At 50.6% G+C, this 27,529-nt stretch overlaps 1 protein-coding gene across 1 annotated transcript; it reads left to right on the forward strand.

Moving 5' to 3' along the window:
- Window positions 1-771: 771 nt before the first annotated feature.
- Window positions 772-25,802, forward strand: kat6a (K(lysine) acetyltransferase 6A). Its single transcript, XM_080853014.1, has 16 exons — window positions 772-1,602; window positions 11,880-11,988; window positions 12,279-12,394; window positions 12,752-12,833; window positions 12,969-13,083; window positions 13,563-13,918; window positions 14,144-14,256; window positions 15,495-15,610; window positions 15,917-16,058; window positions 17,180-17,341; window positions 17,456-17,549; window positions 17,937-18,168; window positions 18,688-18,886; window positions 19,740-20,450; window positions 20,927-21,176; window positions 21,476-25,802. Exons 1-16 carry the CDS (start codon window positions 889-891, stop codon window positions 24,874-24,876), a joined length of 6,912 nt encoding a protein of 2,303 aa, XP_080709140.1. The 5' UTR covers window positions 772-888; the 3' UTR covers window positions 24,877-25,802.
- The last annotated feature ends 1,727 nt before the right edge of the window (window positions 25,803-27,529 follow it).

Genomic DNA, 27,529 nt, shown 5'->3' on the forward strand with positions numbered 1-27,529 from the left:
ACATGATGGTTCATATTCATTTCCTTGTTTGTCTGTGGGGTTTTAGAACATGGCCTATGCCGGTCTGTAGAGCGTCACAGAGGCAAAAGATTAGTGTCTTGACCTGTGTCCTCCATTGCTGACCTTTTGATTTGCTTTGTTACCCACAGGTTACGTTGGCTGCTGAGATACGATTTGTATGAAGACGGCCAGTTCCTGCTGCTTTCAGGGGTGAGATCTGCTGCTTTGATCCTGCCACGATACAACTCTGCAACCAGGAAGGACAAGGAGGAATCAAGAGAGAGGAGACAGCAGAAAGGAATACTGGAGAGTTACTGCCCACCAAAATCTACAGCTTTGACATTCAAGGTTCAGTTGCAAAAAAAAAGGTCTCTGACCTGTTCCTGACACTACAGTTGATCTTTTTCAAGCACGATGGTCCGGCAGACGGACCCCTTTGAGGGGCAACCACAGTGACAAGGAGGGGACTTAAGCCTCAAGTGTGCCCTGGGGACTTGTGTGGGTGGGGGTGTGTGTGTGTGTGTGACTACTGCTGTGGGTGATTGAGCTTGGCGGGAGGCAAGCGCTCACTGCCTTGCTCCACCTGCCTCCACATCTGCACCGAGCTCTGCCCATCCCGCCATTGCCGGGAGAAGGGAGAGGGCCGGGACGGGGGGGCGTTTTTTTTTTGGTGTGGGGGGTCGGTGGGGAGTAGCCTATGCTATGGTGAGCTGCTCCCCGTCTGCCTGCTTGTGCTCATTCTCTGAAGAATTCTCTGTTCGGCCACAGGACAAAGGATAGCCTCCTTGCCGAGAGTGGGGAGGTGCGAGGGGGCTCAGGCCCAGCTCTTTACCTGTGCAGGTGTATAGGTTGGGGGTCCGGCCGCAGGCCCCGCTGACAACCGCAGCCATGGTGAAGCTGGCCAACCCGATGTACACCTCCTGGATCCTAGAGGCCATCAAGAAGGTGAAGAAGCAGAAGCAGCGGCCGTCCGAGGAGCGCATCTGCAATGCTGTATCCATGTCACATGGCCTCGACCGCAAGACGGTGCTGGAACAGCTGGAGCTTAGCGTCAAGGATGGTGCTATCCTCAAGGTGTCCAACAAGGGGCTCAATTCCTACAAGGACCCCGACAACCCTGGGCGACTGGCCCTGCCTAAGCCTCGGGGTGGGGGAGGATCAGGTGGTGGTGGAGGAGGGGGTGGTGGTAGTAGTAGTAGTAGTGGTGGTGGTGGTGGTTATAGTGGTGGTGGAGGCGGCGGCAGCAGCAGCTCTGGGTTTCATAAGAAGCCTGGGCTGGACTGGAATAAGCTGATCAAGCGTGCGCTGGATGGTCTACACGAGCCTGGTGGCTCCTCCATCAAGGGCATCGAGCGCTTCCTCAAGTGCCAGGCCGACGTGGCGGCCTACCTTTCAGGCAGCAGCGCGTTGGCACCGGGTCTGTTCCACCAGCACCTGCGTCTCGCGCTGAAGCGGGCCATGGCACACGGCCGCGTGTTCAAGCAAGGCCCGCTCTTCCGACTGGCCAGCCGCAGCTCATCCTCGCATCCGAACGACGGCACGGGCAGTGTCGCGCTCGAGACGCTGCCGCCCGTCCGCCTGCTTGCTCACGAGAAGGACAAGGTAAGAGCCCCAGAAACGGCCATCTCCAATGTTTGTTTTGTTACGGGACCATGAGTGAGACCGGTCGAGATTGTGAAAACAGATAGATGTCTACCTGATTGGGGGTCCAGTGTTGGACAAATCCCAAGCCTATCCAGGAGTGCTTCTCCTGAAAACATTTTTGTGTACCGAACGCTGTTACATTTTATGCATTCTCCCTTGTTAAAACAGTTGTTGCACAACAACGCTGGCCCCCCAAATTATTCCAGATGATTGCAAATGCACGCTAGAACACAGTGATGTTCAAGGTGACAATCTAATGCTGAAGTATACTGCACTTATGTAAAACGCAACGTTATTTGATCACGGCAGGACAAACACAGTAAAAACAGAACATTCATTCAAATAATGGGGTGCATTTGTTGTCCTGCCCTACAATTGTGACCTCTGGGGGTTATTCCATTTACTGGGGGTTATTCCAAGTATGCGCTTTAATGACAAAGCCGTTAACTCGGAGTAAGTGGTAGTAGAACAGCCGCATGGCTTTGTTTTGCTTAGGAAAAGCCATAGGGTTCTTCTATTAGGAGGTTTATCACTTACTCTGAGTTAATGTACCCAGGTTTGCCAGAATTACCTTGGTCATGGGATCAAATCCCTGATTACAATTGTTTATCTGTACTGTAGGGGGGTGCCCTTTTTCACTATTTCTCTATTCCACATCACGTGTAGCAGGGGATTCACACACACTTTGATTTCTCACTATCGTGTTAGCACTTCAAACCAGAGTGCACCAGAGTTGGCTTGCCAGCAGACCTTCAGTCAGTCCAACCTTTTGGTGCGGGTGGCAGCATCCACAGGTGACTGGATGGATTGTGTGTAACATCTCAGTCAGGGGCTCTTGTTTATTTGTTTATTGTTCTTCATTGATAATCGCTCAGTTAGCATCACTAACCTTGCCCAAGATAGGTGTGCAAAATGGTCATCCTAGGGTTCAGTTACACTCCCTTGCGGACCTTGATATAAATTGAATGTGAATTCGAATGTTGCTTGTGGGTCCATATTTATGTACAATAATGTGTACTGGCCCACTCCCACCTGAAGTTTACCAGGACTTGCCGTTTACTGTCCGAAGCCTACAAGAGGAACCGTTTCTTGCCTTGTGGTTTTGCTGCTTTACTGATTTTATATCATGTGACTTGCTGATTCTTGTATGGCTAGAAACTTGACTTATCGCGAAGGAGGCTCTTTTGTAGTTTTGTGATGTTGGTCTAGGTGCATTTTCGAGTGCGACTGAAATCATGCCTATGTGGCTGTGGATCCCCGTAGTTTTCTCCATGACAGGACTCACTGCACACACCTTGCATAGACTTTACTAACAGTCCTCATTGGGACAGGATCTATTTTAAACGGGCACAGTTTAAAGTTTGGTTGTCGCCGCCAGTCCTTGATGAGAATATGAACTGTGTCTTCTAATCCTGCTGCACCATGGTGCAGACATCAACCTGCGTTTGAAGGGAGTGCGTGAAGATTACGGGCTGGCAGCACAAGGTCAAATTTACACACGCAGTCGGCAGGGGGCCTCGGAAAGAGTTAATCTCCCATGGTGCATCAGCGCTGTGGGTCGGGGAAGAGCGACCATCGTCTGTCCATCCGCCCCCGCTGCTGCAGTTGTTTGAGCGAGGATCAGGCAGGTAGCGACCATGACGACAGCAAGGCTCCCAACCCACCTTCTAGAGGGATGGAGATATAGGAAGGGTGCCGAGTGGTGAAGGGTCTGCTTTCCCTTCACCAATGTTTAGTTGAGCTGTGCGCAGCCCAGTGGCGTAGCCAGAATAAAAATACTAGGTGTTCCCAAGAAAATACTGGTGTTCCTTTTTTTTTTTTCAAATTTATTAACTCCAAAATAATACATTAACCATGTATTTTAACAGAGAACAAATGCAACCGCTGCAAAACATAAAGGGACGCAGTGCCCAGAGATGAAGAACACATAGAACGTGTGCGCATACTCATGGAGCCATACTATTACGCATACTATTACGCATGGTTAACAAACCCATTTAATCAGTATCTGAACAACACCGCTGCTGGGTTAAGAATGTAACGTATTTGCTGCTATATTTGCGCTGCAACTGAGCTTTACTTAATTCGTGGTGTATACAGGTCTGACTGAGATGCCCCCGGTCTCTCATTCCTGTGTTTGTGAACCTGTCCGCCTTGTCGTTTCTGCTGAAGTGACGGCATGACTGACAAAACACTGCATCTAATTTAATACTGTGCTCCAACCAACTGTATCGGGCATACCACTTGGTAGAAATATTCCTTTTCTTTCCACTGACCGCTTCGGTGACAGGGAAAGCTTGCAGATTGGGCTGGCATGCAGGCTCGTCTACAGAAGAGAGATCTGGGATCCCCGAGCTAGCTGTATTGGGTTCATCTACAGCAGCGTTAGCTGCATAATCTTCTCAGATGGTGTGGGTAGCTGTGGGCTCACTTGGTGGTGTCGTGGGCCTGCTTGTTGAGGGGAGAACACCTTTGATTCTAGAACCTGAGTCCTGTTGGCCCTCAAGCCGTGGCTTTTTAAAATAATTTTGAAGAGAACTCTGTTTCATCGTGGCATATTTTTAAGCACACTATGTTGCACTCGCGTAGCTTGCGTTTACAATCGGTTGCCAGGTGACGGCAATTTTTTGGGGGGGTGTTCCAGCTATGAAACTGGGTGTTCCCGGAACCCTTTGGAACACCCGTGGCTCCGCCTATGGCGCAGCCTCAAGAGCAGATCGCCAGGCTGAAGGAGGAGCAAAAAGAGAAGAGGAAGGTAAACGGTGAGAGAGAGGCGGTAGGAGGAGAGCCATGGAGAAGAGATGAAAGGGGTATAGAGAAGAAGAGTGAACAGAACCAATGGAGAGGAAAGGAGGAGTGCAGTGGAGGAGAGTGAAGAGGAGGGGAGGAGAAAAGATGAGAAGAGGTCAGAGAAGAGGGAATGGGGTTGGGGGTGTTTGTGTGTGTGGGGGGGGTCACGTGGGTTCTGTATCCTGCCGAAGCTGGCGACCAGCTGCAAGGCTGCTCCCTGTCAGGAGTTGTCAGGAGATGAGCGAAAGAGAGAAGGAGGGAGGGAGGGAGGGAAGGAAGCAAGCAGGCAGGCAGAGAGGGAGTGCAAGCGTGAAGCAGAGAGGGAGGGTTAGAAAGAGTGAGCAGTGGGAGGGAGGGGAGTAGAAGCTAGTAGAAAAAGAGCGGGAGGAAGAGGGAAGGAGACAGAGGGAGGCCAGGAAAAAAAGAGGCCGGTAGCGTCACAGCTAGTGGCAGAGGAAGAGGCTGGGCAGACGCTTGCTCTGTGCGTCTCTGTCTCTCTCTCTCTCTGTCTGTCTCTTTTTCTCTCTCAGCTGGCTCCGCAGCATGAGACAAGAGGCAGAACAGCAGACATGCAGGCGACAGGAGCCAGGGAACACACCCACTGCTGTAACCCGATAGACAACAGCCATCCAAGCCTCAGAGTTTGCTCCCTAGAGGCACAGCGCACACCCACATGCGTGCACGCAGAGCAAACACACCCATGCACGCTCACAGTACACTCACACATGCCCACCACATACACAGGACTCACGCACTTCCACCTGTATGCATACTCAGAGTACATACAGCACAAACACAAGTACCCCTGCCACTGTCTCCATATGTATGCCCATGGCGCGCCGCACACACACACACACACACACACACACACACACTCTCTCTCAATAACACACAAACACACACACACACACACACAGATACAGACACACACATGACTCAAGAGGTGCCCATTCAGTAGACCTTTTGAGTCGTATCAGTTATACATGTGTTGTGTGCCAGCCATGTCTGACGGGCAGTCAAAAGATTTGGACAATATAGAAAGAGATACTTGGGCGACTGCTATAACGTGCCATTAAAGAGCTAATAGTACACGTCGTCTGACACTACGACTCACTGCTGTCAGACAGTGCTTTTGCCCGCTCTTAAACCTGCATGGGTGTGTAGTTTAGCTGCTGGGCTTCTAGTTTTGCATGATCACACCTTATGGTATTAAGACATCCACTGTGGTTTATCTTACCCTAAAGCCCTGTGACGGATAGGGGATGAACCATAGCTCTGGATCTCCTTTCTCTCTGGAGGCACTTCAGCCTCTGCGACTCTCCCAGCTCCAGCAGCTGCTCGCTGCCTTCATAGCCCAGCATGCAAGAGGAAACCAGACAGGTAGCAGAGACACTGACTTACACCGCTGCTAGTGTGAAAACATCAAGGAACAGTATCGGTATAATGGCATTCAAAATGTAGTTTAGCATATTTACAGTAGGCTAGGATAGAAGCAGTGGTGGAGCTGAATGAGCGCTTGGCAGGCGATGAATGTGTTATACCACACCTCGCCAATTCAAACAGAGTTCTGATAAGAAGTGGGCGTGAGCTGTTTCTTGCACCTAAATGGGGCACTTGGTAAAGCAGCATGAGGAAGAGGAAGAGGAAGAGGGGGGAAGAGAGCACCACAGCATTCGGGATCTAATCTGTGACACGTGCTGAATAAGAGAATGTTTTTTCGGCTAGTTGGCTCCATTTTTTTTTTAAGGCATGTAGTTACCTGTGTTTGCTCATCTCCTCTCAGCGACAGCCTGCCACACTTGCTGTGTTTGGACACGGGAGGGGAGAGGAGAGAGAGAGCTCATTACTGGCTAGTATTAGCATTCTCTGGGTTGTGATTTAGTAAGAGGGAGAGAGAGAGCAAGATGAAGAGGGAGAGGGGAGGGGGAAAAAAAGCAAAACAAATGGCTAAGCACTAGCTCTGACCCCATTGCAGGGGGTGGATGAGGAGGAGGGGGTGGATTTGTGTACTCTACACCAGAATGACTGTGTCACACACCGCTCTATTCAAACAGCTACGGCCAGACTCGCTCACTCATTCTGCCCGCTAATAGGGGGTCATTGCCAGGCCATGAGGGGGGGGGGGGGGGTGGGGAGGTGGGAGTCAAATCAGGGTCATGGATATATAGATAGCAAATGCTCATTTCTTTTGGGAGCTGCAGCAAGCGCCGATGACGGCCGTGTGAATCTGAAAAGCCATTAGGTGGGATGGGCCTTAATGTGTGTGTGTGTGTGTGTGTGTGTGTGTGTGTGTGTGTGTGTGTGTGTGTGTGTGTGTGTGTTAGATGCACTTACACAGCAGGGTTAAACCTGTATATGTCCACCCCCCAAAACACATCCACCCCCAACCCTAGGCCCGGTCACCATGAGGACGTGTGAAAGCCACACCGTCCCAACCTCTAGTTGACCCCCCTGATGCTTCGTGCACATGCTTGACAGTGTGTGTCATGTGGAGAGTGACGCCACCATCCTCTTTCTCTGTCTGTCTCTCTCTGTCTTTTTTTCTATATTTCCCTGGCATTGATGCAGAGGCCACCAGCGGCGTAGAACTGTAGACGTCGCCAGTGGTCTGCTGTGCATGTGTGGCCTTCTAGAAGCCGAGCTCGGAGCACATGCTTTGTTTTATTTATTTTTCGGTTGGTGTTTTGGCTCAAGGTGAAAGGGAGCAACGGAAGCCGACTAGAATACAGAAGACCGCTTAGCATTGATTACCTGCCGCTCATGTCATCTTCAGGACCTGCAGACACATACACGTTCGCACACACAAGCATGAACACACACACACACACACACACACACACACACACACACACACACACACACACGTACATGCTTGAACAAACACACACACTCACACACACACAGACACACACATACACACACACACACACACATGCAATCCGGACGTTGTCAGTGAAGCAGTAGCACTTTGTATGCACACACATTTTGCACACATAGAGGAATGAGCAATCCCTTCCTTCAGCTGCCCACCCCCCAGCCAACACACACACACACACACACACACACACACACACACACACACAGAGGTCAATAAACACTCATCTCTCATGGCCATGTCAATATATCAGACAAGACAGCAGTCAGTTGCCGTGTGGGCTTTTTGAGGGAAGTCATAACCACCCAGCTGGTTCTGTTATGGCCTTTTTCCGTTTAGCATCATGCCAGTCCCAGGCTTTTCCTTAGGCATAAGGGCTGGTGAATTGCCTTCTGTTTTCATCAGTTGTAATATTGGGGACATTCACAAACAGAGAACAACAACGCTAGAAACCTTTTAATATACGTAAAAGAAAGGAAAACAACAAATTGTTGAAAACGGTGTCCTTGATTCTTTTGCGAAGTTTCGATTTATTCATAGATAGACTTTTTTTTTCCTATCCGTTGCTAAACAGCCTAAACGAATGCGACCTGTCTGTTCTAGAATTTCTCTGGTTTCATTGTATTTTATTCCTCTCCAAAGGCCCAACTGCAGAACCAAACGGAGGCCGTTTGGGCCATGGCCCCGGTCCAGCCTCAGAGATGGAAACAAAAGAAACCCTAGGCACCAGGGCTTTACCCCTGAGTGGAAATGCACCATTAATGTTTGTTAGTGTTTGCCCCGAGCAGCCAAATGACCAATAAGCTCTTATTATATTTCTGCTACTCATCTTTTCATAGGCTACATCATAAGAGCAGCATAGCTCAAACCCGTGGCCTACCATTGTAACTGGACGAGCCAAACAACAACCAAAACAATGAGAATGAGTTGTGGCCTCAGGCCAACTGGCCACTCATCGGACATTAAAGTAGTTGCAGTAGTGGTCATAGGACACACACACACACACGCGTGCGCACACGCATGCACGCACGCACGCACGCACGCACGCACGCACGCACGCACGCACGCACGCACGCACGCTCGCACGCACGCTCGCACGCACATTTAGATCACAAAGCATCCTCTCCTGTGCCAAGCCAACCTGTGTGTATAATGACTGGGTAGTGTACTCCCTCTTGCCTAATGTCTTGTGGTCAGGGGTATCATGAATTGAGCAGATTGCAGTAAATCCATAATCAGACGGCTTGAGCTTGGTTTATCAATAGAGATTATCCGCCATGTGTCAGTGCCATGTGGGCACAACACTGCCTCTCCAGGCCACTACTTGCCAGCAGGATGTGAAGTGCCAACAGAAGCAACAGAGATGAATGAGTGGATGTACAGTTTTTCTGCCTCAGACTTAAGAACAGCTTAGTAGTTTAAAGTTACATCTAACCATTGGCGTGAGGGATCAACAGAAAAAGAAAGGTGTGAAGTCAGGGAAAATGGATTGAGGTCACAAATTCACACAGGGATCTCCAGAGCCTGCCTATCCTTTTCATACACACGAACGAACACTGTGTGTAACCTGTGTGGGCGTTTGTAGGGAAAGGCAGTGTGTTCCTTGCAGACATCTGGTCGCAGCTTTGGAATGACTAGTCACAGTTTTAGGTTTGATGTGTATCCTGTTCCATGACCAATGAGCGGGTGTTGAAGGGACAGGCCTTAGCCTAAGTTTCAAGGTGTGTGTGTTTTTAGTCAGAGGCTGAGGAGTGAGATCGGCTTCACATGTTAATGAGAACCTTGACTAGAATGGAGACAAGGAGGGCAAGGGCGAGCCTCTTTCTCTCACGCACTGGTTTCTCTTTTCCTCATCTCCTCTGCCTCTCCCCTTTTCTAGCTCTTTATCGTGTGCCATAATTAGTGCTCTCTCTCTCCTTCCTTGGGGCACTTTTTACCCTCTCACCACCATCTCCCTTTAATCTCCCTTTTGCTCCATTCTGCCAGAGAGCTGGTCATAGTTCGTGTGTTGAAGATCAAAATAAGAAAATGTTCTTGTGACTGACAAATCAGGTAGCCTAAAGAGCACTTCATATTCAGCTTATAGTCCTACTACCTGGTGGAATTTCTGCAGTTCCTCTTTGTTCTTAGGTTGACATGTGTTGAGTGAGTGAGTGAGTGCGTGCGTGCCTGTGTGTGTGTGTGTGTGTGTGTGTGCCCGCCCGCCCGTGCGCGTGCCTGGGTTTGCTGAACTCTTCTCCATGGTTGAGTCTGTTAACCCCGTCGCCCTATGATTGTTTGTGAGATGAGGCCGTTGTACAGGTTGAGCAGGTTAATGGTAGCACGAGCCCCAGTGTTTTGGCCTGAGAGTTCAAGCCTGGTGGTGGCAGCTCATATAATTGCCCACAGTATTCCTTGCTAAAACATCCTTACAGTTCCATGGGTCTGGTTTAACCAGCTGGATTAGGGTTTGAGTGTACTGTAGACACTCAACTCAACGGCTTACGCTGGTAGCAGTTCGAGACACACTAACTGGGATTCTGTGGTCACACACCCAAACAGAGCCCAGAAGTGAGAGGAGAGTTCTGATTGTACAGCTCAAAGCATTTTGGCAGAAGAAAAGGAGCTTATTATAGTAAACAAATCTGTACAAGAACAGACGGTAACGACGGGCAGTCAAGTTAAGAGTATTTTGAAAAGCTAGTGAGATTTCAGTGTGCTAAAGTTTGGAAAACGCAAAAAGATTGTTTGCGTGTAGGTGGTTGTGTATCTCTCTCGCTCTCTCTCTCTTTCTCTCTGTGTGTGTGTGTGTGTGTGTGTGTGTGTGTGTGTGTGGGGGGGTGGGGGTGGAGTGGTATCTGTGTGTTTGCAGGAGAACGGTGAATAAAAAAATCTCTTTCACCCAGCAATCTGCACAGTGTCACTCAAACCATAATTGCCCCAAGGGACGTTTATGTCTGCACACAAGTGAATGGCTTTTGAAGCCAGGATGGTGTGGCAGTGAAGGAATGTTTTTTTTTCCTTTGAAAAGAGAATTCAAAAAGAGTGCAGCAAATCAAGGGGAGGGAGAAAGAAAGTGTCTTTGGAAAGAAACAGGGATGGAGTCTGCATGATGACCAAGCCCCGATTAGGCTAGCTGTAGGTAAGCAGTTGAGGTGATTGAAGCATCTGGACTGTTTTTGTGCAGAAGTATTCTATCTTTCCCTCTCTTTCTTTCTTTCTCCCTCTCAGTCTCTCTCTTCTCTCCCTTTCACCCCCCTCCACCCTTCCTTGGGGCGAGACGTGGTCCTGCGTTGAGCCGAGAGCCTGAGTCAGAGGGAAATGAACCCAATAAATCACCTTCTCTTCCCTGTCTCTCCTCTGCCTGGACCTGCTCTCTCTCCTCTCTCTCTTCTCTCTTCTCTCCTCTCTCTCTCTCTTCTCTCCTCTCTCCTTCTCTCTCTCCCCCACTCTCTCACTCACTCACTGTCTTGCTTGCTTGCTCACCCCACCCACCACCACCGGCCCTGGCCCCATGCTTAAGCAGACCATCTCTCTCAATCTGTCAGTTTCTTTTTTTCGTCTCTCTTTCCTCCTCCCGTTCTCTGCCTCTTTGTTTTTCCTCTTGTCTTCTCCTTTACTATTCTCCGCAACACCTCCGTTTGTCTCTCGTATTAGCTTTAAGATCTGGACAGACAGGGCTTAAGGCTTTCCCGACCACTGTCTGGAATCCATTTTCTCACGTTTCAGGCTCCTCTCTGTCCCTGCTTTACTCCTTCTTTCTTATGTGTCTGTGGTAGTTGTTTGTGTGTGTGTGTGTGTGTGTGTGTGTGTGTGTGTGTGAGTGTGTGTGAGTGTGAGAGAGAGAAGCTCATCTTGGGTGGTGCATGCTTGATCTCCTCCTTCTCTCTCTCTCTCCCTCCCTCCCTCCTTCTCTCTCCCTCTTTGCCTCTCTCTCTCTCCGTCGCACGTGTTGAAAGATTAATGGCATCCAGGAGCTGTATGTCAGATGGCGGGCTACAGAATAAGCATCAAAACAGGTCTCTGTGGCTCCCTTTTAAGAGGAACCCTAAGCATATCCTCCACAGAGAAATGATTTCTCCTCTCTGGCCAACCAGTGGCGGAAGAAAAACAATTCCTCCAGCTTTGGTTCTTCCGTAGCACTCTTTTCCATACACACACGGACACACCCACACACACACACTTATGAGCGTTTGAAAGACAAGATCTGGTGTGTGCAGATTTTAACATCATCAGAGCCGTGTCATGCGTTGGTGTCTGGTGATTGGGTGCGATGGCGAGCGTCGCTGTGGCGTGCACACTGACACGGCTCTGGCGTGCCATATGACGCGCCGAATGAATTGTGATTAAAACTGGCGGCGCACTCTCTCCGTGACGAGCAAAGCGCAGGCCAGATAAACAGAAGTGTGACTATATGGACCAACAGGATGGCTTCATTGTGGTCACTGCCATACAATGCCTCTGTTTCAGGGAGAAGTGAGTGACCGTATCTCTTTTTCTCTTTCTATCTCTCCCTCTCTCTCCCACATCCCCCTCTTTTCTCCTCTGCTTATTCTTTATCTCTCGTTCTCTCACTCCTTCCATCTTCCAGCCTGTGGCTGAGCCCATTCCTATCTGTAGCTTCTGTCTGGGGACCAAGGAGCAGAACCGCGACAAGAAGCCGGAGGAACTCATCTCCTGCGCAGACTGTGGCAACAGCGGTGAGTATCAGCCTCCACCACCCTGCCACCCCCCCAAGTCCACACACACACACACACACACACACACACACACACACACACACACACACACACACACACACACACACACACACACACACACACACACACACACACACTCCTATAACAACACACACACTGTTTAGATTAGCTGTAGGAGAAGCACTGAGCTTCCAGTCTTCCCTCCCACCCCCCATCCCAAGTGTGCTAACTGTGGGTGTTGGACTGCTCAGCTGACCCATTGTAAGGTTCTCTCTCTCTGTCTTCCCCAGGACACCCATCCTGTCTGAAGTTCTCCCCTGAGCTGACGGAGCGGGTCAAAGCTCTGTGGTGGCAGTGTATCGAGTGCAAGACCTGCAGCAACTGCCAGGACCAGGGCAAGAATGCGGTAAGAACACACACACGCACACACGCACACACACACATATACATGGATTGTTTTTGTTCTGGTGTGCATAGAAGGGGCAGGGCAAGCGGTTGCACTGGCGGCGGGTCGCTGGGTCTGAGCTGGCCTCTCATCGGACTTGTGATGCGTGGCAGGTTTGGACAGCGGCGCCGTGGTCATTTCCCCCTTCTGCTCAGCTGTCAGTCAAACCCCCTCTCAGCCTCAAGCCTGGTGTGCAGGAGCTGAGAGAAAATGTTGGAAGATGGGAAGAATATTTTTTGACAGATCCTATTTCTTTCCCTCCTTTTGCCTCTCTCGCTCTCTCCCTCTCCCTCTCTCTCTTTGTGTGCCTCTTTACAGGAGAATATGTTGTTTTGTGATTCCTGTGACCGGGGTTTCCACATGGAGTGCTGTGACCCCCCACTGTTGCGGATGCCAAAAGGTACGTGTGCCATCCCCACCCCTGCACCCCTGTTTTCCCCACCCTCTCCCCTAAAAATAGCTCCTTGTCAAAATCCATCTTTGGGTGTGTGATTGTGGTATTCGGTGGCTAACCCTGCCACCTTTGGCTTGCCAGGCATGTGGATCTGTCAGATCTGCCGGCCGAGGGAAAAGGGACGACGGCTCTTACACGAGAAAGCAGCACAAATCAAGCGGCGCTACAACAACCCGCTGGGGAGGCCCAAGAACAGGTAGGACAGCTGTCAGCCTGTGGAATGCAACACACTCATAAAGCACATAAATGGAGCCTCATGAGTTTTCACTTGCTTTACAACCTTCCTTTAGACTTTAAACACAGTTGTCCACTCAGAGTACTGCTTTGAGAGACATGTCATTGATTAAATGTCAGAAATGTGTCAAACTCTTGGCTATAGACACAACCTGTGTTTCTCTCCATTTGTTGGAAGTCGCACATAGCTTCCTGCATAGACAAATTGCTTAGCGTGATTGCTAAGTTATGAGGTGTTCATATAAGCATCCATTGGAATAAATAAGTATTATAAATAATGAGGTTTGATTAGAGTCTTAATTTGAGATTGGTCTTGGACTTGTTTGACTTCACAGAACCATATTTGTTTTCTGAACGCCCCAGAGCTGTCTCTGTATGCAAATGTTAATTTAACAACCAGCACCCCTCACCCATCATGATTGTGTGTGTGTGTATGTCTAGGTCTAAACGGGCCTTTAAGAAGCTTCGTGGGGGCAAAGGTGGTCGGGGCCGTCGGCGAGGGCGGGGGCGGCCTTCGGCAGCTGACCGGCGCTCGCAGGGCTCCTCTTCGCCACACTCCTCGTCCAGCTCCTCGTGCGAGGGCTACCCGGGCGACGACCAGCTGCTTTTCCCCATGCGGCATGACGACATGGATTCTGGCCTGCACTTCAACAAGAAGACCAAGGGCCTCATCGACGCGCTCAGCAAGTTCTTCACACCCTCGCCAGATGGGCGCAAGGCGCGCTCAGAGATGGTGGACTACTCGCAGTGCCGCATGCGCAAGAAGAGCTGCCGCAAAGGCGACGATGACCGCTCAGGTAGTGCGACCAGCCTTTAAAGTCATTCTGGTGAACAGGGCAAGATTAATCCTTCATCCCAAGCATGTGGAACAATGCTGTAAAAGAAGCAATGCTATATAGTCTTTTGAGATTATGATATGTATATATGTATGTAAGGTTTTGAACTTGGTCTGCACAGTAAATTGTCTTGATCTAGGTAAGAAAAAACCTGACTGTTTGTCCCAATTGTTGTCCATCTCACAGACAATCAGGATGGCGATGACTGGCATGAGGAAGAGGAGAAACCGCCCGGCCACGAGAACATGACTGAGAAAGATGTTGAGCTCTTCAGACACATTCAGCAAGTGGCACTACAGGTATGGAGAAAGGAGCGCTGTATTTCTGCTATTTTCCCTGTTAGATTTACAGTTCACTTTAGCGGTGTAAAATGTTTAGTTGAAGGTCTAGACTCTGATACAGGTGGAGTGGAAATCAGTTCTTTAACAGCTGTAACCATCCTCCTGCTTTTACTTGGCTTTCGCAAGTGCTTTGAAATCTAGCACACCGGCCTGTGCCACTAAAAATAGTGCTTTTGGGCAAATCTCCCACTGTGATGCACTCACAATAGTAGATGTTTGTCAGAGTGTTTGGACCTCCCGCGAAGCCAAATGACTAGTGGTGGAGGGATGTGTCTTTAGATACTCAGTGCCCCTGTGAGGAGATTTGGCCGGTGGGGCTGGGATGATGGGTTGTGAAGGTCTGACCTCTCGCTGCAGTGAGGAGCAGAGGGAGCTCATCACTATTGGGCCATGACGGAGATTTATTTCATGGCGATGGGAGTGCAACTGCTCGTTTAATGATTGCATCTATGCAATGTACTTGGACATACTTCCAGAGATTTCCTCGGTGAATGTGATGCCCAATTAAACATTTGAATGGTCTCATGTTGAGTTATCTGGGTTGATTATGGCTTGGTGGTTAGGGTTTAGTTTCAGTGGTTACTTCTGCTTTTTAATGGAGATGTGCTAAAGCATGCCAAAGGTGTCTCTGAAGTAAGCACTTTTTCTGAAATGTTCTTAATCTTTGGTATGTGTTAACTGATGCCGTGTGTGTGTGTGTGTGTGTGTGTGTGTGTGTGTGTAAAAGTGGGGGCAGGGTTGAGGGGCCTCCTGGCTTGGCTGCTACAGGAAGCATGTGGTCACCATTGCATAGCAGCAGAGGCAGTGAGCCAGGCAGTCAGCTCTGAGTGGCAGCTGCCTGCAGTTTACCCCAAACAGCACAGTGAGCTAATAATAATCTCCTCAGCAGCAGCCCAGGAGCTGTGGCAGAGGTGTGTGTGTGGGAGTGTGTGGGTGTGTGTGACACAAGTGTACACCCTGCAGCGTGCCTGCCAAGTCCCAGTGTGCTTTGGCAGAGTTTGGGGTCCTGGCAGGCGAGAGGGGAGGGGGAGGTGTGGAGGGTGTAATCCCTGCTCTGTAATCTGTCTGTCTGCTCCACACTTGGTTTTCTTAATCCCCCGTGGCAAACCTGAGCTCAGCCTGATATCTCCTCTTCCTCCTCCCCCACCTTCTTCTTCCTCCTCCTCCTCCTCCTCCATCTTCTTGTGTCTGTGCAGAAAGTTGGGGTGAGGGGACCCCCTGATCCGCACATGCGCTGCCCTTCTGTCATCGAATTTGGGAAGTTCGAGATCCAGACGTGGTACTCGTCTCCCTACCCACAGGAGTTCAGCAGGTAACTACCGCACTCACACTAGTTGTTATGGGCCCTGGCCTTTCCATTTGTGTGCAGAAAGCTTGCATTATGTCACAGAGGGACGAGTAACTTCAACTGACCTTATTGTTAAATTCTGTCTTGGATCCTGTCTTCCTGCTAATAATTTCAAAAATGCAATTTTCACACCATTTAACCCTATTTATGTATTTTATTTCCATTTATCTACTGTATCGCTTTTTACAGTATTTATTGCTATTGATCCAGTTTATCGCATTTATTGCTGTTTATCCGTATTTAACACTTTTTATCTATTTTCCATTTCAGACTGCCCAAGCTGTACTTGTGTGAGTTTTGCCTGCGCTACATGAAGAGCCGCAGCATCCTGTACCAGCACATGCGCAAGTGTGGCTGGTTCCACCCCCCAGCCAATGAGATCTACCGGAAGGATGACGTCTCTGTGTTTGAGGTGAGGAAGCAGGGGGAGGCCTGGGGGGGGGCCCCGCCACACATGCCACACAGGGACCGGGCCCCCACCCACACACACCGTCACTTCCTCCACTTCCTGCTTTGTGGGCCTGATGTGTGCCTCTCATCCGCCCACAAACCCCCCGCCAGCTGTTTGCCAATTGCACAGACTGTCAAGAGTTATGGGTTAATGGGTCTCTGACACTCCAGGAACACGCTAGGTTGACATCTGGAAATGTTGGAAAGCGTGCTCTCTAGGAAGTGTGACACAGAAAAATCAGTCGTCTTAATTTGATTTGCGTAATCAGTGATCTTAATCTGTTGTAATACAGATTAGGGTCATGTTAAATTGTTTCAATGTTGGCGTCACGTCAAACCGGTTCCCTGTCTCCTGACTGTACGGTAGGGACCAAAGTGTCACGAGCCGTGTGTGGGCGGAAGGTTCACAGGCGCCTGTGTGAAGTCTAGTGTCTGCAGTCTGGTTTGCTTTCACCACTACCTGCAGACACACACATACATGCACACGTGTGCGCAAACACACACTTTGACACGCCGCTCTTCCTTCAGTGAAGCCTGAATCAGTTGGAGCAGAACATAGCGAGCATGATTGGCACTGTGCCAGCTCTCTCTCTCTCTCTCTCGCGCTCTCTGTCTCTTTTCATTCCCCTCCTCCCGTGAAGCAGTTCTGTATTTCAAGATCAGAGATCACCACCTGTGACCATGACAGCATGGTGCGCCCTGCTTCTTAAGAACCCCACCGGGCGCCTGCACACTCTCAGGAATTGAAAGTCACACACCTACGCCAAAAAAAACCGGGTCAGCCGCCATAATCTAATCGCCCCGTAATTGGTTCCCTTATTTTCCTAAGCTGCTTGTAGAAGGCCTGGCCAGAGATATGGAGTTGATTCATGCCGAATCATTATCCGCACAGCCAGGAATCCATACCAGTAGAGAAGCAAAGAACAGAGCATTGACTGGCCAGGGAGATGGGATGGAGCCAAAGTCATTTTCCAGAAGTGGTTATGCAACACGCACGGGGTGTTTTGTGGGTCTGGACAGGTTTCATTGTTGCTCTCTCAGTGAGTGATAATTGAGTTGGCTGTTTGTGTGTGTGCTCCACAGGTGGACGGCAATGTCAGCACGATATACTGTCAGAACCTCTGCTTACTGGCCAAGCTCTTCCTGGACCACAAGACGCTTTACTACGACGTGGAACCCTTCCTTTTCTACGTGCTCACACAGAACGACAGCAAGGGCTGCCACGTCGTGGGATACTTCTCCAAGGTACGGAGAGGCCTACACACGCCAACACATGCACACACATATTTATTCCACCATCAGGCATGCAATGCAATTAACCTGATTTGTTTTTTTTGTCTCTCTGTGTCTGTCTCGCAGGAGAAGCACTGTCAGCAGAAGTATAATGTGTCCTGCATCATGATTCTTCCACAATACCAGCGCAAGGGCTATGGCCGCTTTCTCATCGACTTCAGTAAGGACCTACTACCCACTCTGTTTTCAAGGCGTTGTTTGTTTTCTCTGGTTGGTTGTTGTGGTCATCCAGTTTGTACAGAGACACTTCTATGACAAATGATGTTCGACTCAATTATTGCACCTTCAAGGGAAATTGGTTTTACAGGGACAGGTGCGTTTTTAACACATTCATCATAACCCCAGGCAGTGTAGTGATATAAGCTAAAATATACAAATACAGCACCCAAACCGAACAGTTAAAACGCTAAAATAGCCATTAAAATTAGGCATTCTAGCAGTGTTGCTTACTACAGCAAAGTGGGTGCAAAACCCAATGTAGGTTCCCTGCGAAATGACAGTGGTGAATGCCTGAAGCTTGTTGCTAACTTTGTGCCCTTTCCGCCAGGCTACCTGCTGTCGAAGCGCGAGGGCCAGCCGGGCTCACCTGAGAAGCCTCTGTCGGACCTGGGCCGACTGTCCTACATGGCCTACTGGCGCAGCGTGGTGGTGGAGTGCCTGCACGAGCTCAGCGACCAGCAGCTCACCATCCGCCACCTCAGCAAGATCACAGGCATTTGCCCGCAGGACATCACCTCCACCCTCCTCCATCTCAACATGCTGGAGCAACGCGGAAGCCGGTGAGACATGCATGCCACCACGGTTACTGTCATATGAACGTGCAGGGAGACTCACATCAGGTCAAATACACACACACACGCACACACACACACACAGACCAGTGTGACTTTCACACACCTATGCACACACATACTCAAACGTAGACACACAGAGGACATCACTGCTGCCGCACAGTACGACCTCAGTGCTTTGATGCTCTCCAAAGAATGGTGTACTAACACACACACACACACACACACACACACAGGTCCATTCACATATTCAGAAAGCAATTTTGCTTTGCTTTTGACACTGACGTGCATAGCTGCATGGCCAATCACACTTTCAAGTTTTCCAACTTCTTATGGTTCTTCTTATGACACTTGTGATGGTTTGTATTTCAAAAGCCCTTTTGAAGTGTCCACAAGATAGCTCGGCTGCAGCAAGAGAACCTTTGTATGTTCAATTGTTGTAAAATCAGTGGTTATGTAGATGGAAAGACTAATCTCTGCATGCGTGTGTGTGTGTGTCCTCTGCAGGTTGGTGCTGGTACGTCGGGAGAAGCTGATCTCGATACACATGAGCCGTCTGCAGGCCAGGCCTCGGCAGCTGGACGTAGACCCCGACTCTCTGCGCTGGACCCCAGTCGTTGTGAGCAACATCGTGGTGTCCGAGGGGGAGGGAGAAGATGACGAGGACGAAGAGGCAGAGGATGGAGAGGAAGAGAATGGCAAAGAGGTGAAACCATTTTTACTCCTAGACAAAGGAAAGGTCCATCTTTTACATAGGACTAAAGGAATGGGCTCAGAAGGGAATATAAAACTGTGTGAATTGAGTTACATAATTTATGTAGTCTAGTCTAAGTAAAATGGTGAAAGCATTTAGGAATTCAAAAAATATTTGAAATATTCAGGGGCTAAGCAGGTTTCTACTTTTTCTTATTTATTATCTTCTGGTTAAGGTGTCCATGGTAGCCCCTAGAACCGTATCGTAAGTTTAGAAATTTGGGACAGTCCCCTGATTCTTTCCACCAAGTGCTTTAGTACCCCCAGTGGGACAGAATTGGAGGTGCGTTTATATACGTCATTTTCAAAAAAAGGTACTGTTGGATTCCTTGGATCAAGCTGCATTCAACACTATATTGGATTTTATGAAAATGATAGGTTTTTTGTTATTTAACCAAATTGGCACAGATTCTTGCTAAAGTTATTTGTTGGCTTTTCAATTTGCAAAAGCGGTTGTTGGATACAGTCAATTGGAATCTGTGGCAAGTCGCCAAACAGGAAGCAAGGTCATAGCTCCGCAACAGTTTTTTGTATTGACACCAAACTTGGTAGATGCACTCAGGATCTCTTCCTGAGGTTGTCTTAAAACAAATTGCACAATTTTATTCCTTTTGGGTGCTGCAATAAGCAAAGATTATGGCCTTATAAAAGTGTTTTTTTGTTTCCGGTGATGTCTCAAGGACAGGACCTGACAACCGATCATGTCGGCCAAATGTATTTATTCTTGACCCCATCATTGCTGCTTGTAGCTCCATTTATAACATATATATTTTTTTCTTGTTTGTTTTGTTATTGTCATCATACAGATCAAGCCGATCCACAAGACCTCCCCACTCTCTTGGCACAGGCGAACAGACCGGGAGGAAGAGGAAGATGAGGAGGAGGAAGAAGAAGAAGAGGAAGAAGAGAGAAAGTTCTTCCCATTATCCTTCCCCAGCAGGCCGAGCCCTCCAGCCTCCTCCCCGGTCCGCCGCACTCCTCCCAGCCCGGTGCGACCCCCTGCCCCCGCCAATGGGGAGCGCCGGGGCCGTGGCCGACCCCCCAAGAACTGGCCCTGGGGGAAGTTAAAGGACCGGCCAGGCCGGCCCGGCAGGCCCAGAAAGCATCGGCCTGAAGAAGACAACTACCATGACGACAGGACCAAGAGCCAGAAAGCCCCGGGGGCCGCCTCCAGCTTGCCCATGGGACTCTTCGGTCAGTTGGGGGATGCTAACTCGGGGATGAGCCGGCCGGTGGAGCTCCCCCGGCTTCCTCAGGCGCCTCCCCCCCGCAGCAGGGGGCGTCCCCCACGGAAGAAGCGCGGTCCCAAGCCCAGGATGCTCGAGGGCCCTGGAGAGGCCTTTGAGCCCTTGCCGCTACTGCCCCCGCCTCCCAGGCCGTGTGAGCTGCCACCCGTGCACAGGCCTCGCTTCAGCGAGAGCAGCGAGGATGAGGATGAGGATGATGATGATGATGATGAGATGCAAGCCTGTTCGCCTCCAATCCTTACAAAACCCACTCTTGGCCTCAAGTGCAAGGTGAGATGTTTTGGCCTGTCACTGCTTAGTGCTTCAGAGTGTGCATTGCCAATATGTCCCCGGTGACTTCACATCATCATCATAAACGTTAGTTAGACTGCTGCAGTTTTTGTATGGTTGAGTTACTCAACTTGAGTATGATGCATACTTTTACAGCTCCAACCTGAAACATGTGTTTGGTTTTGATTGTTGAAATTCTTTTTTGACGAGTAACGCCTCTTTCTTTCATGTGTTCATGTCAGCCCATTAAGGGCATCACAACTTGGATCAGCATTAGTGTGCAATGTATAGAGAAAACAAATTCTATTTATCAGTTATAAGCATAAAATGGTATAAATTTGGAATTGGTCTCGTGCCTTTGGTGACAGTAATGGCGACAGTAATGGCTTCAGTAGAACTGGTTCCAAGGAGCAGAAATACTGTGTTAAGTAAACATGATGTTATCCTTAACTAATGGCATGTCATTTTTTTCCCAGAAGCCTTTGAGGAAACGTCGGATGCGGCAGCAGAGCCATCCACAAAGTAGCGTGGTGACTGAGACCATTTCGGAGACGACCGAGGTCCTTGACGAGCCGTTTGTTGACTCAGACACTGAGCGACCAATGCCCCGCCTCGAGGAGGAGACGCCGCTCCGCCGTTACCCAGCTGCCCGGTCAGCCCTCAATCACGGCGACCCTGTGCCCAAGAGGAGCCGACCGCACCTTTCTGATGAGTCAGATGACGATGGTGAGTCTGGAAACCTTTTCCACAAAAGGAACCGTTATGGTGTTGTTTGAATTCTGTAGTGGTTTCAAACTGTTGCGGTTATCTATAGTTATCCCTTTGAAAATGTAATTCACAGACACTCTCTGCTATAAATGCTTATTATACCTTGTCACAATCACAATTCTGCCTCTGTGAGTCATTATTGGTTGACCACCTACATTTCGATGATGCAGACTGAATACTTCAGAAAATAAATCTGAATATAGAGACATATTCTGTTCACTACAGTATTTAAGGGTTGTTTTTCTGCTTTGTGTCAGATCCCACTCCTGTGCTGAAGCCTGTGCCTGGCCTGAGGAAGCCAGAGTCGTCTGACCCAGCTGACAGGGGAGAGCCGCCACGACCCCCAACCCCTGAGGTCCCGGTGAAGAAGAAGAAAGGCTGGCCCAAGGGCAAGAGCCGCAAGCCGTTACACTGGAAGAAACGGCCCGGGAGGAAGCCCGGCAGCGGCAACCAGCAAGTCGCAGACGCAACTCTCTCCGCCCAGTCTGGGGACCCCCCGCCACCCAAGATCAAGATGAAGCCGGGCAGGAAGCCCCGCAGCTGGTACGAGCAGCGTGCTCGAGAGGAGGCAGCCCGGTTAGAACTGGAGAGGAGCATGCTGGGACAGCAGCAGCAGCAGCAACCACAGCAGCCCGATGTCAGGCGGCGGAGTCTGACCTCCGATCTGGGGCACGACAAGCGCAAGGAGTCCGATGATGACGACTTCAAGCCTGTTGAGCCGCCCAAGCCCAGGAGGAGGGGCCGGCCGCCCAAGAACCCCGCTGCTCGCCTGCCCCCGCCACCACCACCAAAGCCCCCCATCTCTGAGCCCGAGGAGGAGGAAGATGAGGAAGACGATGAGGATAGGGGCTGGAGACAGGACAAGCCCATCCGACCGCCCTCGCGCAACATGTTACCTGTGTCCTCCACCAACTCTCGACTAGCCCCGGCACGACCCGACGTGGACATGGGGGGCGGTGACGAAGAGGAGGAGCGGGAGGACGAAGACTGTGAGCGGAGGCCTGCCGTAACCCCTGGCTCGGGGAGTCGCCGTAGCGACGACCATGATGCAGACGATGAGGGGGACGGCCACCTGGAGGAGAAGAGCGACAGTGGCAGCAGCAGCAAGAGGCGGAAGGAGCCAGACTCAGAGGAAGACGATGAAGAAGAGGAAGATGAGGAGCCGGCATCGCCTGCGCGGTCGCCGTCGGTGAAGGAGGAACCTCAGAGCGGAGACACTTTTTTAGGCATACAGGGGAGCGTGGGGGCCAAGGAGTATGTGAGCAAGCAGGAGGAGCAGGAGCAAGAGGAAGAAGAGGAGGACGAGGAGGAGGAAGAGGCCGATGAGGAGCAGGAGTTAAAAGGCCGATCGTCCGATTCGCAGGAAGAGCGCAGGCGGCGCGAGCAGGAGGAATCCTCTGCTGCCACTGCCGCCGCAGTAGAGACGGTGACGGCCATCTCTGCCCCGGACGAGCCGCCGGAGCTACAGCCACTGCACGCTGAGGACAAAGCGGTGCTGATGCTTCAGGCCGAACACCAGCACTCCCGCCCGCAACCCCACACCCTCCCCCACCAGCACCCACATGCCGACTACAAAGACGAGCTGAGCCACAGCCACCACCACCACACACATCCACCCCAGCACAGCAGTGAGCTGGACCTGGAGACCATGCAGGCTGTACAGTCGCTCACGCAGGGCGAGGCCCAGGACGAGGAGGCTGAGCCACAAACTGCTGCCGCTGCCCCCACCGCCTCCTACCAGGACTGCGAGGAGACGCTAGCCGCCTGCCGCACGCTGCAGGACTATGGCCACGGTGAGGCCGAGGATGACCCACTGGGTCTGGTGGAGGACTGCAGCACCGCGGCTGCCCAAGCCACCGCACCCTCCTCCCAGCACAGCAGCCCGCTGCCCATGCCCCCGCTGCCTGGCCAGTCTGTGCGCTCCGTCAACAGCCCCAGCATGACCCCTGGCCCTCTGGAGTCAGGGCCGCAGGGGGGAGCGCCCGGGGCCCCGGCTGGAGCAGGGGGAGGCAGTGGCTACACCCAGATCACCCCTGAGCACCCTGGCACCCTGTCTGCCCCGTCGCTGCAGAACATGGAGACGTCGCCCATGATGGACGTGCCTTCAGTGTCGGACCACTCCCAGCAAGTGGTGGACAGTGGCTTCAGTGACTTAGGCAGCATTGAAAGCACCACCGAGAACTATGACAACCCCAGCAGCTACGACTCGACGATGGGCGGTGGCAATGGAAGCGGCAACGGGGGTGGCCTCTCTGCCGCCGCCGCTGTGGCAGCCGCCTCTTCGTCGGCAACTTCATCTTCCTCGTCGACGTCCTCCAGCTCAGCCACCCCATCTTCCTCATCCTCACAGGCTAACAGCTGCTCGTTTGTCTCCAGGTCTCCAGGCCTGACCTCCACCACTGCCCCTGTAGGCTCCCAGCTGGGCATGGGTAGCTGCAGCCTCATCCAGCAGGCTGGCCCAGGGCCCAACAGCAGCAGTGCCCCTAACAGCGGCTCTGGAGGGGTACCTCAGCCACCGCCTCCGCCTCCACCCCCATCAGCCAACACGCCCAGCTGTGGGATCAAGTCCCCGCAGAGCTGTGTCATCGAGAGGCCGCCCAGCACCAACCAGCAATCCCAGAAAAAGGTGTCCCAACAGCAGCAGCAGCAGCAGCAGCAGCAGCAACAACAACAACAACAACAACAGCAACAGCAACAACAACAGCAGGCACCAAACCCACCAAACACCCAGCCCCCGCCCTCAGCTCCGCCACCCACTCCGCAACAGCAACAGCAGCAGCTGCTTTCACAGTGCAGCATGGGGAACGGTTTTGCCTCCACGCCCATGATCATGGAGATTCCTGAGAGCGCAGGGGGTGGTGGCGGAGGCCGCAGCCTGTACATGGGCCAGGACTTTGGCGCGGGCGGTTACGGGCAGCCCTCGGCCACCTTCAGCTTGGCCAAGCTGCAGCAGCTCACCAACACCATCATGGACCCGCACGCCATGCCTTACTCGCACTCGGCGGCCGTCACCTCCTACGCGCCCAGCGTGTCCTTGTCTAACTCGGGCCTAGCCGGCCTTACCTCCACCTCTCACCAGGCCCAAGCCAGCATGACGGCGCCGCCCAACCTGAGCTCTGGCTCCATGAACCTGCTCCAGTGTAACATGGCCGGCGCCAACATCAGCCTGGCTCCCCCGCCCCACACGCAACGGCTGCAGGGCCAGATGGCCTCCGTAAAGAGCCACATTTCCATCCGCTCCAAGGCCTCGCAGCTTCCCGCCGGCTCCCCGCACCAGCAGCAGCTCTATAGCCGCAGCTCGGGGCCCGTGACCATGCAGGGCTCGCCGCGGCCCCTGACCGTGCAACGCAGCATGATGCCCAACCTCATGCCCACACCGGCCGCCTACAACTCCATGAACATGAACCCGCTCAACGCCGCCATGTCAGCTGGCTACCGCATGGCTCAGCCCATGATGAACAGCGGCTACCATGGCAACCCCCCATACATGAACCAGCCGGCACAGTACCCCATGCAGATGCAGATGGGCATGATGGGTGGCCAGGCCTACCCACAGCAGCCTATGCAGCCCAATCACCATGGTAACATGATGTACACAGGCCCCACCCATCACAGCTATGCCGGTGTCCCCAAACAGTCGCCCTACATGAGCAGATGAGCAGCGGGGGGTAAAGGAGACATTACCCCACATCACCCCTCTCCTCTGCTCAGGACCAGGCATCTCTCTACTGTCTCGTATGTTTCGCCTATCCTCCAAAGCCAGCCTGAGTGAACGTAGAAGATGGGGAGCTCTGCACACAGCAGAAGACGGCAGCAGCAGTAACGGACGGAGCAGACGCAGGGAGGGGAATCAAACAAAAGGGACCGTGTTTGTTTGTTTGTTTGTTTATTTCCCCATTATTTTGTATGTTGTCAGTCTTTTTTTTGTTCTGTTTTTTGTTTTTTGTCCCCTCCCCAATCCTTTCTGCAGACACGTCTGTGACCCTGCACGGGCTGTGTTGGGGGATACGGCTGGTGGGATTGGTTAGATGCTGTGTAAATGGACCTTCAGTGGGGACCAATGACTCACAGGGACTCTAGGGCACTGAGCCCCTTCTGCTCACCACACACTTAAGCCCTGAGGCGCGCTGCCCCCTCCATCCCACGAAGACATTGGAGGAGAGGAAGAAAGGAAGAACTTTCCCATGTGGGATGCGAGGACTTCACTGAGCTAGATGGGGGAAAAAAAGAAGAAAAAGACGTTTTCAAATATGTTAATCTGACCATTCACACAATCATTTCATTGTCATAGGAAGCCTTACCTTCAGAATGGGAAAAAGACAAGAGGTGGAAGTTAGATGGACATTTTGCTTTTGTTCTTTTCTATTGGTTTATAATTTTTTAATACATTTATCTTGTTTTTGTCTCTTTTGACGACCATTGACTTTCTCATGTTCAGTCCAACCTCATGCTTTGTATGTATTATTTTTTTTACTTAGTTCAGGTGAGTGTGTGGGTGTGTGCGTGGCTCAAGGTGGCACCCATCTGCTCTAACACATCCACGCACTTGAGTACAAACACACATGCACACATCTCTATTGCCACTTTGAGACCCATGGTGGAAGCACTTCTGTGTTTGAATCGGAGGAGGGAATGGGGTGGGGGGGGGCGGGTTGGATATGTTGGTGTTGACTAGTGGAAAGTCTAGTGGGCCGTTCACCGCGTTTGGAATCTTTGTCTTCCCGCTGTAGGATGGTGTTGCGTCAGGTCCCAGCAGGTGGAGCAGGCCCCAATGAGGACGCATCTGCCACTGTAATGTAGTCTTATGTCCATTTTTTTAATATATGAACAAGTAGCGTTATTGGTTACGTTTAGACTGGACAGCAGAATTGCCTGTGGAAAAAAAAGAAGAAATGAGATGTAAATATTCTGGTACTTCCTAGTTCACAGCACAGTCTCCCCTCGGTGGCAGACTTGAGACCTGCAACTCTCACACACTTTTTCCAACACACTCCATGCACAAGAGCAGAGAGCTTGGCCTTGCTGAAATAGGGTGTCCACACACCCCCCCGCAGTACACCATCTTCCAAACATGAAGACAAGGAGTTGGATATCCCATGATGGAACGGTTACTGCTTTACAGAGAATAAACCTGTTTGAGACTACAACAATATGTGTCTTCACTCTTTGACTAACAGGGCCATGAAGAACAGGCTACACCGGTGTACCAGTAACACACATCTGGCAATACGGTTGCCCACCATATGCCTAGAGGGGTTCACACCATTAACCGTGAGGAGAGATGGACAATAACTCAACATGTGCCCATTAGGCACATCAACACACACAAACACACACACACACACACCAGGATGTTTGTTGGTGTGCATGTTGTCTGGGGGTCATCCCCTGTTTCGGGACGAGGGGGAGAGTACCCTTCATGTTCCAGTATTCAATGTCAATTGAGGATTTTTTTTTCTTACAAATCTGATGTTTCATATATTATTTGTGTGTATTGTTTTCGTTTTGTTTTAATTTTCTGAATTTTATCAGACTGGGCAGCTTTCTTTTATGACACGAGCTGACTCTTTTTGACTTTAGAAACGTATTGTAGAGAACAATGTTTTTTCTATAATATAAAAAAGAAAAATTCTGACATTGATATTGGTACTGTCATTTTTTTCACTTCTGTTTCAGGAAAAACTACATATTTTTTAGATTGACTCTTGGGGTAATATTATTAAGAAATTCAAAACTAAAAAAATACAACTCACTTTTAGTGACTTTAAGATGCCTTTAACCTCTTCATTCCATCTCATCTTTAGAGTTTTCTATCTTTGTGTAGTATATTAATGCTATTTTAAAACAAAAGGAAAAAATAAATATCTAAAGGTCACTTAGCGTTCTTTTTTCTTTTTGTTTTGGACTTTTCGTGTGTGTATAGGACGACTTCCTTACATCTAAGAGGCATGTAAAAATGAGCTCAGTATATTTCTGTCTGTTTATATTGCTTCCCCTTTTTGTATCCTTTGTAATTGTACATGGTGAGTTGTAAGCTAAGAGAGAGCACGATAGACAGGGAGCGAGGAGGGCCTGGCGCTCATAGAGGGTCGATTGCGTCCGACTTCCTCTCCTCTCTGTTTCGTCCCTGTATGTATTTCCATTTATTCGTTTTTTTCTTTTTAGCAAGTACTTTCAAAGAACTCTGTACATTTTAACATGAAACAAAAATAAATTATGTTGAGCCATTTCAGTTGTGACTGTATTTGTTGAGCACGTATCCTGAGAAATAATGTATACACTAGGCCTAGTGATATATCATATGGCCTTTT

This window comes from Sprattus sprattus (assembly GCF_963457725.1).
Source record: "Sprattus sprattus genome assembly, chromosome: 15".
Taxonomy (NCBI): Eukaryota; Metazoa; Chordata; class Actinopteri; order Clupeiformes; family Clupeidae; genus Sprattus; species Sprattus sprattus.